Below are 15,227 nucleotides of genomic sequence, written 5' to 3'. Positions count from 1 at the left end.
AGGTTTAAATATTGTATTCTTGACATAGCTAATTCTAATGCTGTACATTGCATTTTAGTTGCATACAACATTTATATACTGGATTATTGACTTCGCTCACTATCTACTGCTGTACAGATCACTCTTAGGCAATATTGTGTAAATTCATCCAGATTGCGTTTGGGTTATTAAATTGGATTAGTTCTGACATTTCTTGATAACTTTTTTTTTGTACGGTTGTTAGGAGATCGTAACATAAGCATTTCGCTGCACTCTAACATGCTAAACTGTAAACGTTGATTTGATTTGCGCAACGATTAAGAATGTTCCAGAGTGAGGCTCAATTTCGCGCCTGTTTTGGAACCCTGGCTACCACGCTGTGGCCAGCGTGAAGTGATTCCGTGCACATGCGCATATGCTATGTGTGGCTGTACGAGGGCAAGGACTTGTATCTCCCATCAGTAGCTGCAATTGGCAATGTAATTTCACGGAGTCATCCTTAAGTAAATTTATATTATTGACAATAAACGAGACAATTCGCAAAGTGGGACATTGTTTATGAAAAGCTTGTTTTTATTACCCATTTCATAACACCTCATGAAGACAGTTTTGTACAAGATACATCACATACTAAAGTGCACAAATACTGTACAACAAAATGACCTTAAATAAAATCACATTAGTAAAAAATTAAATCAACTGGGGACATGCTTTAAAAACATTTGTCACAATGCATGTGTGTTCGGGGAGTGTAAGTAATCTGTGCAGCTTGCTTGGGAGCACAAAGCTTTGGCACCTTTAGAGAAAAGGGTATTTAAAAAAAAAAAAAAAGTGGGCACTCAATTTAAAACAAAAGAATACGATTTTAATAAATAGTCTTTAGGGGCTCGTGTAAAAGGCATAGTAGCCCATGCCTTTGGGGTTGTCTTTGTTGTACTCTTCCGTTGTGGTCAAGTTCTCACACTTGATGGTGGGGGAGTTCTCTGTGCTCGATCCACCAGGTGACATCCGGCGTCTCTTGCAGACCATGGAGTACACACCCGAATCGGTAGAGTCCACAGATTTCAGCGAGTGGGACGTCTCCACCCAAGTGGAGGCTGCGGTGCTCTCCTCGGGCAGCTTGTCTTTGCTAGCAGCCAGTTGGTCGTCTGTGAAGGCTGGGGGGCTGGGCCGAGGGGACCAGGGCAGGCCTGTGGTCATCTTCCTCTGGTAAGTGCTTCTGGTGCCCCAGCCGGCCGCCATTGAAGCGAATGCCGAGTCGGGGTAGTAGCTAAGGGCGTGGGAGGTCTGGAGGGGCAGGGGCTTGATGCCGTAGGACAGCAGACTGCTGGCTGAGTAGTCCTGGTCGTAGGATAGGTCAAGCTTGTTGGAGCCCGACTGCTGGACCGGGGTGACGAACCAGCGCTGAGCCGAGCTGGCCCCGGCATCCTCAGCCTGGGGGGAGAGGAGACTGTTTGTCTGGGGCACGGCCCGCTCCCCAGTGTAGAAGCGGTTCTGTGGCAGGTTGTTGACAAACTGGTCCTGGAAGAAGGGTTGCATGGCATAGCGGGCACCCGGCACAATCTGGTGAGAGCGAGGGGAGGCTGTCGGGGATGGGGTCAGCCTGTCACCCTCTGGGGCTGTGTACATCCTGTGGAAGAGAGACAAGAAAGGTCCAAGGATGAGTCGTTGGCAAAAGAAAAACAAGTTCACACTTGAGACTAAAGGTTAGCAGAGCAGGGGGAAAAAAATGGCCCCAATACCACATGCAAAAAAGGAAGTCATTGTCACTTACGAGTCATAGTTGTCTCTGAAGCCTTTAGCAAAGGGGTTGTGGTCGATTTTAAGCTGTGTGATCTGGAAAGGAGAGATCGATGTTCAAGCCATGGTCAGAAGTGTTGACAAATACCCATTTTATAGACAGTCAATATTCACAGAGTATACCAAACACTAGGAACACCTTAATGTTGAGTTAGCGCCACCCCTTTCCCTCAGAACGTCCTCAATTCCTTGGGGATATAAACTCTACAGTGTTGAAAGCAGTCCACAGGGATGCTGGCCCCTGTTGACCCCAATGCTTCCCACAGTTAAGTTGGATGTCCTTTGGGTGCTGGACAATTACTGATACACATGGGAAACTTGTGAAAAACCCAGCAGCGTTGCAGTTCTTGACACAAACCGGTGTGCCTGGCTCCTACTACCATACCCTGTTAAAAGGCACTTAAATATTTTGTCTTGCCCATTCACCCTCTGAATGGCACACATACACAATCCCTGTCTCCATTGTGTCTCAAGACTTAAATAATTATTTAACCCATTTAACCCATCTCCTTCCCTTAATCTACACTGATTGAATTGGATTTAACAAGTGACATCAACAAGGGATCATAGCTTTCACCTGGTCAGTCTATGGCAGGTGTTCTTAATGTTTTGTGTACTCAGTGCAGAAACTTAAGAAAAATCGCAAGATTTATTTAGATTGATAGTAGTGGGTATCTTACATCTGTGTTCTGGTAGGCAGTGACTGCAATGAACTGGTTCTCTGGGAAAGTAAATGTCTGTGTCTTGGCATCACTGCCTATGTCCTCCACTCCCTCTTCGGTGACCTCCACGATGTGCAGCCGAGGCTGGTATTTGTGCAGAGACTGCAGGACAATCATCTCCAAAAAAAAGGTGTGAATTCAAAGTTAGTGCTTGGGTTTTTCATGCTTCCAAAACAGTTAATGTGGTCAGTTATTTGTCACGTCACCAATTACTTTGGAGATTTTTGCCAATAGCACTGTCAAAATACAAAAATATGGTTTTGGACTGATTTGTGATGTAGAACACCATAGACCGCTTTTTTAAAACCAGCCAAAGACATTTGAGTCAAAATTAATAAATTGCAGTGTAGGCCTCACCTGTGTGTTATTATTATTTGCCCCCTTGTTGTTGGTCAGCTTCAGTTTGCCAAAGGAGATCTCTTGCCTCATCCAGTGAGCGCCAGTGTTTGGGGATTCAGGGTGAACATACATCTTGTTACCTGTGATTTAATAAATTGTGGGACATAAAACATAAAAATATTAAAGTACAATGCAGCGCAAGTGCAAAACAAAAATATAAGGATTAACAGTGATGTTTTCCCATTTCTTAATTTGAACTTCTGTTACATGTGTCAAACTCTATACATTTCCAAAAAGACCAGCAATTTGCTAATTTACTATTATGGAATCACATGCTCAGGATTTCAATTTTCAAAAGCAATCAGATGTGAAACTGGAGCCATTAGGCTAATATGTAGATATGGTTAAGTTGCACAGGTAAAAACATTTTGGGAGAAAATGGAAGATTGAAGTTCACTATTTTCATGTTATTAAACCTTCATTGGTAAGCCATTTTACACCATATGGAGAGAAAAAAAAGATGACTAATAATTAATAATAATTTAATCCGTTTTCTAGGAAAACTGGAAAGGGGTCAAGAACATTATAGACCAATGTTACCAGCTAACAATGTTTGAATGGTTGTTTTTTCTTTTAAAATGGGGATAATCAACCAACAAAAAACATGTATAGGTAAAGTGATGGTGTGGTTGGAAACGACCAGCAGCACAGTATAAATGAACAGTTAATTGGGTGTAAATGTTAGGGAAATGTGTATTGACATCTAACGAAACGTTCCTAATTGACAAGCTATGCTTCATCGAAATGTAATTTCATTTCCGCTAATTGAAATGTGCAGCTTCTGTAGGCCTATAGAGAACTTATTTTGAAAATATCCCTCTAAATAGGGAGCTTACATTACATGTGCATTTAATATTAGTCTCACCTTGCATGTTGTTGTCTGCTTTCCCACAAGTAACCCACTTTCCTCCTTGAAATCGCCAGTGATTTGGATCGGCCAACACGACCTCAACAAATACGTTGTAATGCGCGGTCAAGTTAAGTCCAGTGATGTTGAAACTGAGAAATGGAAACATCCGCCTGAAAGAAAATACATATTGTCATAATTATGCAATTTCAAGTGTTTACTCAAACGAAAATGATCAGAGGGAGTCGTTGCATTCAAGAGAATTCGTAAGGTTAGGTCATGGCATGAACTAATCAATATTTGACACTTTTCCTCGCTTAGGCTATTCCTGCATGAAAAAAAAACGTATTAAACGTTTGTATAGACTACATAATAATTTACAAATACACAAATATATGTACAAGTCAAATGTATGGCTATTCATAAAAATGGTGTGAATAACATGTCAAAATATGCAAATATGACACCAAAATATAAAACGACTTTTGGAACATCAGATGGGCGGATATTTAGTAAGGTAGCCATCATCAAACATGACATTCCATCAACTTGTCTCCAACGTCTCTGCTCACCTGCCCTGTTTCGTGATGATCATCTCCGTCTGGAATCGGTGAAACTTGAGCCACAGGGGCCGATTGCAGAGATAAACTTGAGCCCTCGTTCCCGGTGTGGACCCTGGGAGAGCCATGGAACCAATACCTGAACCCGTTCCCGGATAGGAGGGGTACAGGCAACCTGGACCCTGGCCGAACTGGTAGCTACTGCCAAACTGACTCCGGCTAGGGCACACGGAGGATGAAAAGCCTGCCGGTGGCAGGACCGATCCGTAATGAAGGGAGGAATACCTGGATCCATTTGACCCGCTGTACATTGTCCCAGTTTGTCCTGCGTATGGAAAGAGGGAACACTGATTTGCCACATCGGAGCTCGTCTGTGAGGACGAGATAAAGTATCTGTCAGAGCCAAGTTCATCTATGTGGTACCGCCTGCCAGTGGACTGGTCATCTTCACCGAGGACCGGTGAGCCCTTTCTTCCGTCTGGGGCAGCTTTAGTCCCTGTGAAGGCATTGCCCTCTCCCTCACCCATCATGGCGTTCCCCGCTCCGCTCAAATATTTATTGGGACCGTTACTTGGTTCGGATTCCGTCCGGTCAACTTCTTGATATTCGATCTGCGATGGCCCCGGGCTATTATTTGCACTATCTGACGACGAGAGGTTATAAAAAGTATTGGGTAAGTTGATGGTTGATGCGCTGGGAAGAATATTCTCCAGCTGCATTATTTTTGAAATAGCACACACTACAAAAATTTAAAGGATCCAAAAATTGGCTACAATTACAACCATCAAGACGCTACACCACTGCGCCCTGGTATGAGTCCTCTGTGTCCGGCTCGCCACTCCTCTGCTAACTAATGCTGACCTTCTCAGTTGCACCTACGAATTTACGCTTACTATACGATTATGATCTGCTCACGAATTGTTCAAGGGCTCTTATATGATCGCCTTATTCACACACTCAACTCACGGCAAGCATCAGGGGAGGAGCTTTTGGGGATCCATGGAATAGGCTACAGCCCTTCCCATGCCCATTGGTTCAACTCACTGATTTAATTCAATTAGACATAGGCTACCATAATTGACATAGGCTAACCATTTTAAATCCATTGTACATTTGCACTGACTTTGGGTAGCCTATAACGAAATCACCTTTTAGATATAATGATTTAGGCTATTCTACAGGCCCATGACATCGAATTCGCTAAATTGTTAGTTATGCGCAATGTTAGGGAATATTATGGATACAAGTAATTAGTCTGTATGCAACGACTTTAACCGAACATTTTACACTTTGATTAAAATATGCCCGAAGCACTAGAAATCAGTTTCTTCCCGAAACATATCAAAGTAATTGGGAGATACACACACAAGGTGTTCACCCACTGACCAGAGTGGGTGAAAACGCACTTTGGTTATGAAGTTGAACTTCATTTTGTTATATAGTATGAAGACATGATTATTCATGTTCTGAATCGTTCGCTACGGTCTCTAACATATCATTAGCGGTCTGCCCAAAAGGTCGGATCTAATATAATGCATCCGATAACAAGCACCAAGCTCTGTTGACATAGCGGTGCGCGTTTCTCGTAACAACTGGAAAAAATTACTTCACAAAGTTGTCGCAAAATTAACAAATGTAATTACGTGTAAAATATTTTGGAAATCGAAAGCTATGCTCAGTAAGTACTCAGTTGAGATTTCAGAGATGGGCCTAGGCTTGTTTAAAAAAAATAATTCTTCGAAAAAACAGGAATGTCGAATTAATAAAGCGTATACTAAAATATGAAAATACTACGTCATGTCTCAAACACGATGTCCATCTTACCTCTATACTGCGGATTCGAGAAGATGGGTTAAATGGGAAAATGAGCCTGTCAAGTTGCCAATAGGCTAGATTCTGTGCAAGAATTAAGGCTCTGACACGATGCAATTTTTCCAGATTTTTGACCACTTTTTTTCTTCTCGTCTCCATTAGTCACCCGAATTCTGGCCATCCTACAAGGGTAAACACTCCAATAACGTTTGATCGGATTGTGATGGAGACATGAGGTTTAGGCCATTGGTTTTCTTGGAATATCTACACAATTAACATTTTACTCTTGTAAAAAAAAATAACCTTGGATTGAAACTATTTCGGATTATTTTATTACTTTACGCATTCCTCGGGGCTATATTGTATGTGCGAATTCGTACCCTTTCCAAGTTACAACAACAAACCTCATGCAGTTAATTAGAAAGTCGATTTTCCCACAAACAATTCCTAGCAGCGTCTAATCAGTCCGCACGTGCGCTAAACGTCACGTTTAGGCTCCCGGTGCATATCAACTAATTATTTGTTGTTTTCTCTGTTGAGAACTCTTTTTTTGTATGTCAAATGGAAATGCCTCCCATTGAAAAATCTATCTTCGAATACTCGGAAAGTGTGCATGTTGAAATTCAAATAAGTTAAAATGATGTGAAATAATAAAATTACTTTACTTTATTTACATCATTAACGCACGCGACAGCAGCCAGTCCTCATCTGTCTTCCAGTCCTCATCTGTTCTTTCTGAAGTGACACATTTGTTTGCAGCACCAATTATGTGAAGTGACTGTGAGCCTGTTTACAGGAAACGATGAAAAAAGTGTTACCTGTAAGGTCTGTGGTTTACACAATTCAAATAAATAATCAATTTTTGAGATTAGTTTATTAATCTCACAAAAAGGCTACTCATGAAACATATATTCATAAATGACCATCAATTGAGAACAATTGAATAACCTATAATTAAAGGGAAAATAGTCTAAACAATCATGGCTCTCAATCATGCAAATAATATGTAGCCTAGGCAAGGCCTACTTTTGGGAAGGGTTTAATTGAATGGGATAGCAAGATGATTAGCCTAGATGTAATCAAATAGCCTAAACATATATTTAAATAAACTGATGTTGATAGATTTTTTTTGTATTTTATTTTAATTGTAATATAATCATAACTCTTAGATTTAAAAATAAACATTTTAATTTAATGTAACATCTGATCGTGTCCTCGTAATCAAACGGTTATGCTATATGAAAGGGATATGCGGATACAAATCCCACAGGGTTGCTCTTCTCCAAGAAAAGGAAAACGGCCAATTATTTTTCCGTCTGAGGTAACCGGTGATGTATAAGGAAGAGACAGCTCGGGAAAGAGCCACAGCGTTATCTAAATTCCGTATTAGGAATACGAAGAGTACATGTATAGAGGCTTGGCAGTGGAAGCCTGCGTGCCCCACGAAGAAAAACACTACACTGCCACTTCGCGTTGACACCCATAAAGCCCATTGGCCACTATTGCACATTCAAAAGGTGACGCAAACGTAGCTTTTAAATGTGTCATTTTTATTTGGCGGTCTGCTAAAGATAACATACTGTTGTTTATGTTTAATTTATTTTAGAAACGAATTGGTTTAAATAGGTTAATAGTAGGCTATTGCACAAACAAACACACATAAAAGGGATAGGAATAAGATATCTGGTATGAAATGTATCCCCTAAACTAAAACTAACATCCCCAGAAAAAAAGGTTTTGGCATACAAGCTACTCATTTATGTTCACTGCTCACTGTGAAGTATTGTAGAGATGTGAGTATTAACCTAGTGTTGAGCAGCAGCCGCCTTGTTTCACGGTGGGACTATCTGGGACAGCGTTCTTTAGTGACTGTGCAGAGCAAACAGAAATAACATCAGGCTACTATAATTCCAATGCTGAAATTGGACAATACCATTTACCCAATGCTTATGTCTCCTTTCAGACATTTACTGCAATGCACTAGCAGCACGGGGGAAACCAGGAAGAAAAAAAACATATTACAACCTATGTGTTGTGGTAATTGCGTTGTTTGCTCTTTAATAATTTAGTTCATATGCCACCTGCCCACTGGGCAAAAACTGGTTGAATCAACGTTGTTTCCAAGTCATTTCAACCCCCAAAATCAACGTGATTGACGTTGATTCAACATGGAAAACTAAATGGATTTGCAAAAAGTAATCAACATAAGGGCATTTCATATTTTTTTCTCCCAACTTTTAACCTAAATCCAATGAAATGGTGAAATGTTTTGTTGAATTCACTTTGGTTGACAACTCAATCAAATGGACATCAAAAGATTGAACTGACTTCCGTGCCCAGAGGTCAAACAGGGAAATGGTTCCAATCATACATTTTTCCCATAGAGGATTATAGAAACACTTAAAATAAGGCCTGTGTTTCGTGCAGGTTTACCCGGGTGTGACATTTTAAGAAAAAAAATGATAATCACATTTGCAGCAAATTAGCATATCATAAAGAACTAGAAAATGCCATGATCATCTGGATGAGACTGCCGAACCAAGGCAAAGGTAGGGATCTCTGGATTAACTATCTAATGTTAGCTAAATGTAGTAATGAATAAATTGGCTATATTGCTTTAAATGGACAATTCTGTGCACTGTCTTTTGCAAATTTTAAATTGAAACAATACCTGTTAGCATAGGTGTCAGCTAGAGATGAAGAGCAAAGCTTGCAGAGATTTGTAGTCTTACATGTCTACTTTGATACTAATTAGCATTTTTGAATCTGAGTAAATAGAGACCGATATATTGATAAAAGTCAACTGGTCTGAGAAAGATTTACATGGTTATCGAAACGTCATGTCAGGGTAAGGATAGACAAAACATAGCCCTTACTTCAAGTGGTTCCCTATGGGAAAAGGAATAGTGGAAAAACAATTGCAACCATTTCCCTGTTTGACCGCTTGGGTTTATGGGTATTATGACACCTCCACTGTGGGGCTCTATATAAGCCAGAGACAGCAAGAAGACAACAGTCACACAGTGGCAGAATGAATTCAACACACGTTTGTTTCATCACAAAACCAGAGAGCAACGTCTGTCCGGTGAAGTTAACAAAGCATATTGCATGTAACAAACAGTTACATGACCTATCTACAAGTTGATGTTTTCCGACATTTACGGACTGCAAATCGTAAAGAAAATGACAAAGGTCCTTGCTACCAAATTCATCTGTACAAACAATAGTACGCAAGTATAAACACCATGGGACCACTCAGCCACCATACCGCTCAGGAAGGAGACGCGTTCTGTCTCCTATAGATGAACGTACTTTGGTGCGAAAAGGGAAAATCAATCCCAGAACAACAGCAAAGGACCTTGTGAAGATGCTAGAGGAAGCAGTTCCAAAAGTATCTATACCCACAGTAAAACAAGTCCTATATCGACATAACCTGAAAGGACGCTCAGCAAAAAAGATGCCACTGCTCCAAAACCGCCATAAAAAAGCCAGACTATGGTTTGCAACTGCACATTGGGACCAATATCGTACTTTTTGGAGAAATGTCCTCTGGTCTGATGAAACATAAATGGAACTGTTTGGCCATAGTGACCATCGTTATGTTTGGAGGAAAAAGGGGAGGCTTGCAAGCCGAAGAACACCATCCCAACCGTGAAACATAGGGGTGGCAGCATCATGTTGTGGGGGTGCTTTTCTGCAGGAGGGGCTGGAGCACTTCACAAAATAGATTGCATCATGAGATGGAACATTATGTGGATATATTGAAGCAACATCTCAACACATCAGTCAGGAAGTTAAAGCTTGGTTGCAAATGGGTCTTTCAAATGGACAATGACCCCAAGCATACTTCCAAAGTTGTGGCGAAATGGCTTAAGGACAACAAAGTCAAGGTATTGGAGTGGCCATCACAAAGCTCTGACCTCAATCTTTTAGAAAATTTGTGGGCAGAATTGAAAAAGCGTGTGCGAGCAAGGAGGCCTACAAACCTGGCTCAGTTACACCAGATCTGTCAAGTGGAATGGGCCACAATTCACCCAACCTATTGTGGGAAGCTTGTGGAAGGCTACCCGGAACATTTGACGCAAGTTAAACAATTTAAAGGCAATGCTACCAAATACTAATTGAGCGTATGTAAACTTCTGGGAACCACTGGGAATGTGATGAAAGAAATAAAAGCTGAAATCAATCATTCTCTCTACTATTATTCTGACATTTCACATTCTTAAAATGAAGTGGTGATCCTAACTGACCTTAGACAGGGGATTTTTACTCGGATTAAATGTCAGGAATTATCAAAAACTGTAAATGTATTTGGCTAAGGTGTATGTAAACATCCGACTTCAATATATAACTACAGTTCAAAAGTTTGGGGTCACTTAGAAATGACCTTTTTTTTTAAAGAAAAGCACATTTTTTGGCCATTAAAATAACATTAAATTGATCAGAAATACAGTGTGGACATAGTTAATGTTGTAAATTACTATTGTAGCTGGAAACGGATGATTGTTAATGGAATATCTACATAGGCGTACAGAAACCCATTATCAGCAACCATCACTCCTGTGTTCCAATGGCATGTTGTTAGCTAATCCAAGTTGATAATTTTAAAAGGCTAATTGATCATTAGAAAACCCTTTTGCAATTATGTTAGCACAGCTGAAAACTGTTGTCCCGATTAAAGAAGTAATGAAACTGGCCTTCTTTAGACTAGTTGAGTATCTGAAGCATCAACATTTGTAGGTTCGATTACAGGATCAAAATGGGCAGAAACAAATAACTTTCTTCTGAAACTTGTCCGTCTATTCTTGTTCTGAGAAATGAAGGCTATTCCATGTGAGAAATTGCCAAGAAACTGAAGATCTCGTACAACGCTGTGTACTACTCCCTTCACAGAACAGCGCAAACTGTCTCGAACCAGAATAGAAAGAGGAGTGGCCCCGGTGCCCAACTGAGCAAGAGGACAAGTACATTAGAGTGTCTAGTTTGACAAACAGATGCCTCACGTCCTCAACTGGCAGTTTCATTAGATAGTACCTGCAAAACACCAGTCTCAACGTCAACAGTGAAGAGGCGACTCCGGGATGCTGGCCTTCTAGGCAGAGTTGCAAAGAAAAAGCATTATCTCAGACTGGCCAATAAAAAGAAAAGATTAAGATGAGCAAAAGAACACAGACACTGGACAGAGGAACTCTGATAGAATAGAATGTTGTGAAAATTCTGTGCAACTTCCGGTGTGCGTTTACTGTGAACACTGAGGCTGTCCCCACTTTAAGTTACAGTTTTAACAGTGGAAAAGTAGGCTACTGTGGCTCTTTGATCATAATGTAGGCCTACCAGTGTGGCCTACCATCAAAACAATGGAGGAAAATGTATCCTGTAACATGGAAATATCTAGACAAAAAAAAGCTCTTTTACCTGACTCGCTTTCAAAGATGGCTAAAAATGCACACATTTTGAGCTCTTGTAGGATGCAACCACTCCTTCATTGTTTACTAGAAATTAGTTATAATTGGGATAATAATTAACTAACTAGCAAAGAATATGAACAAATCTGCACAGGTGGCTACATGCGCTTGTTTTGAGATCAAAGCGAGAACTGCATCTCCTCGTGACCGCTCATGCTGTCATCACAGTCCAGTTCAAAATGAATGGATGGCACATATATGCATGGCAATGGTCTATTTGCATATAGGCCTACTGCAGCTCTGATTGGTTATACCGCACTGGTCTGTGGAGAGTATAGGCCTGAGTCATGCCTACAACAAAATCTCCTGCACAGTTAGTTTTGCATAGTAATTCTTGCATAATACTTTTTGTTTTGGTATGTTACATTGAAAGTAGCTAATATTGCTTTGATTCGATCACAATTCCCATAGTAGAGTGTAACTTTGACAACTCTAGAAAGTTGAGAGCGCTAGCTGATATTTTTTTTGACTGGCAGTCAGATGGGAGCTGTGCTCTGTGAACCCTTGCAGCTTCGAGGGAACATTGCATGTAGGATAGATAATAAACAGAGTAGCAGCAGCGTATGTGAAGTGCGTGTGTGTGTGTGTGTGTGTGTGTGTGTGTGTGTGTGTGTGTGTTGGAGTGTCAGTGTCAGTGTAGTATGTGTTTGGGTAGAGTCCAGTGAGTGTGCATTGAGCCGGTGCAAGAGTCAGTGCAAATAAAAAGAGGATCAATTCAAATAGTCAGGGTAGCCATTTGATTAACTGTTCAGCAGTCTTATTTTTTTTATTTCACCTTTTATTTAACAAGGTAGGCCAGTTGATAACAAGTTCTCATTTACAACTGCGACCCGGTCAAGAAAAGCAAAGCAGTGCGACACAAACAACACAGTTACACATGGGATAAACAAACATACAGTCAATAACACAATAGAAACATTTATATACAGTGTGTGCAAATGTAGTGAGATTAGGGAGGTAAGGCAATAAATAGGCCATAGAGGCGAAATAATTACAATTTAGCAATTAAACACGGGAGTGATGATGTGCAAAGAAGCAAAAAATAAATAACAGTTTGGGGATGAGGTAGTTGGGTGGGCTATTTACAGATGGGCTGTGCACAGGTGCAATGATCGGTAAGCTGCTCTGACAGCTGATGCTTAAAGTTAGTGAGGCAGATATAAGTCTCTAGCTTCAGTGATTTTTGCAATTCGTTCCAGTCATTGGCAGCAGAGAACTGGAAGTTGGCTTTGGGGATGACCAGGGAAATATACCTGCTGGAGTGCGTGCTATGGGTGGGAACTGCTATGGTGACCAGTGAGCTGAGATAAGGTGGGGCTTTACCTAGCAAAGACTTATAGATGACCAGGAGCCAGTGGTTTAGCGACGAATGTAAAGCGAGGGCCAGACAAAGAGAGCATACAGGTCGCAGTGGTGGGTAGTATATGAGGCTTTGGTGACAAAACGGATGGCACAGTGATAGACTACAGTGGGGTAAAAAAGTATTTAGTCATCCACCAATTGTGCATTTCTCCCACTTAAAAAGATGAGAGAGGCCTGCAATTGCCATCATAGGTACACTTCAACTATGACAGACAAAATGAGAAAAAAAATCCAGAAAATCACATTGTAGGATTTTTAATGAATTTATTTGCAAATTATGGTGGAAAATATGTATTTGGTCAATAACAAAAGTTTATCTCAATACTTTGTTATATACCCTTTGTTGGCAATGACAGAGGTCAAATGTTTTCTGTAAGTCTTCACAAGATTTTCACACACTTGCTGGTATTTTGGCCCATTCCTCCATGCAGATCTCCTCTAGAGCAGTGATGTTTTGGGGCTGTTGCTGGGCAACACGGACTTTCAACTCCCTCCAAAGATTTTCTATGGGGTTGAGATCTGGAGACTGGCTTGGCCACTCTAGGACCTTGAAATGCTTCTTACGAAGCCACTCCTTCGTTGCCCGGGCGGTGTGTTTGGGATCATTGTCATGCTGAAAGACCCAGCCACGTTTCATCTTCAATGCCCTTGCTGATGGAAGGAGGTTTTCACTCAAAATCTCACGATACATGGCCCCATTCATTCTTTCCTTTACACGGATCAGTCGTCCTGGTCCCTTTGCAGAAAAACAGCCCCAAAGCATGATGTTTCCACCCCCATGCTTCACAGTAGGTATGGTGTTCTTTGGATGCAACTCAGCATTCTTTGTCCTCCAAACACGACGAGTTGAGTTTTTACCAAAAAGTAATATTTTGGTTTCATCTGACCATATGACATTCTCCCAATCTTCTTCTGAATCATCCAAATGCACTCTAGCAAACTTCAGACAGGCCTTGACATGTACTGGCTTAAGCAGGGGGACACGTCTGGCACTGCAGGATTTGAGTCCCTGGCGGCGTAGTGTGTTACTGATGGTAGGCTTTGTTACTTTGGTCCCAGCTCTCTGCAGGTCATTCACTAGGTCCCCCCGTGTGGTTCTGGGATTTTTGCTCACCGTTCTTGTGATCATTTTGACCCCACAGGGTGAGATCTTGCGTAGAGCCCCAGATCAAGGGAGATTATCAGTGGTCTTGTATGTCTTCCATTTCCAAATAATTGCTCCCACATTTGATTTCTTCAAACCAAGCTGCTTACCTATAGCAGATTCAGTCTTCCCAGCCTGGTGCAGGTCTCCAATTTGGTTTCTGGTGTCCTTTGACAGCTCTTTGGTCTTGGCCATAGTGGAGTTTGGAGTGTGACTGTTTGAGGTTGTGGTTGATTTTTTTTCTAATTTTGTCTGTCATAGTTGAAGTGTACCTGTGATGAAAATTACAGGCCTCTCTCATCTTTTTAAGTGGGAGATCTTGCACAATTGGTGGCTGACTAAATACTTTTTTGCCCCACTGTACATCCAATTTGCTGAGTATAGTGTTTTGTTAATGACATCGCCGAAGTCAAGGATCGGTAAGATAGTCAGTTTTACGAGGGTATGTTTGGCAGCATGAGTGAAGGATGCTTTGTTGCGAAATAGGAAACCGATTCTAGATTTAGTTTTGGATTGGGGATGCTTAATGTGAGTCTGGAAGGAGAGTTTACAGTCTAACCAGACGACACCTTGATATTTGTAGTTGTCCACAAATTCTAAGTCAGAACCGTCCAGAGTAGTGATGCTAGACGGATGGGCGGGTGCAGGCAGCTATCAGTTGAAGAGCATGCATTTAGTTTTACTTGCATTTAAGAGCAGTTGGAGGCCACGGAAGGAGTGTTGTATGGCATTGAAGCTCGTCTGGAGGTTTGTTAACACATTGTCCAAAGAAGGGTCAGAAGTATACAGAATGGTGTCGTCTGCTTAGAGGTGGATCAGAGAATCACCAGCAGCAAGAGCGACATTGATTTATACAGTCTCTCCCATAGAGACTGGCAGAGGTCCAGACAAACACCCCTCCGATTTGACACACTGAACTCTATCTGAAAAGTGAACCAGGCGAGGTAGTCATTTGAGAAACCAAGGCTGTTGAGTCTGCCGATAAGAATGCGGTGATTGACAGAGTCAAAAGCCTTGGCTAGGTCAATGAAGACGGCTGCACAGTATTGTCTTCTATCAATGGCAGTTGTGATATCATTTAGGACCTTGAGTATGCCTGAGGTGCACCCATGACCCCCTCAGAAACCGGATTGCATA

At 41.3% G+C, this 15,227-nt stretch overlaps 1 protein-coding gene across 5 annotated transcripts; it reads right to left on the bottom strand.

Annotated features, from left to right (window-relative positions):
• Positions 1-527: 527 nt before the first annotated feature.
• Positions 528-6,860, bottom strand: LOC135550106 (eomesodermin-like). Of its 5 annotated transcripts, none has more exons than XM_064980598.1 (7): positions 6,794-6,860; positions 4,320-4,950; positions 3,766-3,920; positions 2,859-2,980; positions 2,460-2,618; positions 1,754-1,815; positions 528-1,609 (listed from the first exon to the last, which is right to left on the bottom strand). In XM_064980598.1, the coding sequence occupies exons 2-7, from the start codon at positions 4,835-4,837 to the stop codon at positions 859-861; spliced, it is 1,767 nt and encodes a 588-aa protein (XP_064836670.1). In that variant the 5' UTR covers positions 4,838-4,950; positions 6,794-6,860; the 3' UTR covers positions 528-858. The 5 variants fall into 5 exon arrangements, with proteins under 5 accessions (XP_064836670.1, XP_064836671.1, XP_064836669.1 ...); XM_064980599.1 differs by having other exon boundaries at positions 4,320-4,632; positions 6,785-6,845; XM_064980597.1 differs by having other exon boundaries at positions 6,785-6,844.
• Positions 6,861-15,227: the final 8,367 nt, after the last annotated feature.

The sequence above is a fragment of the Oncorhynchus masou genome, chromosome 12, assembly GCF_036934945.1.
Source record: "Oncorhynchus masou masou isolate Uvic2021 chromosome 12, UVic_Omas_1.1, whole genome shotgun sequence".
NCBI classification, from domain to species: domain Eukaryota; kingdom Metazoa; phylum Chordata; class Actinopteri; order Salmoniformes; family Salmonidae; genus Oncorhynchus; species Oncorhynchus masou.
The sequence above is the reverse complement of the archived record's forward strand: the minus strand, read 5'-3'. Positions and strand labels throughout refer to the sequence as shown.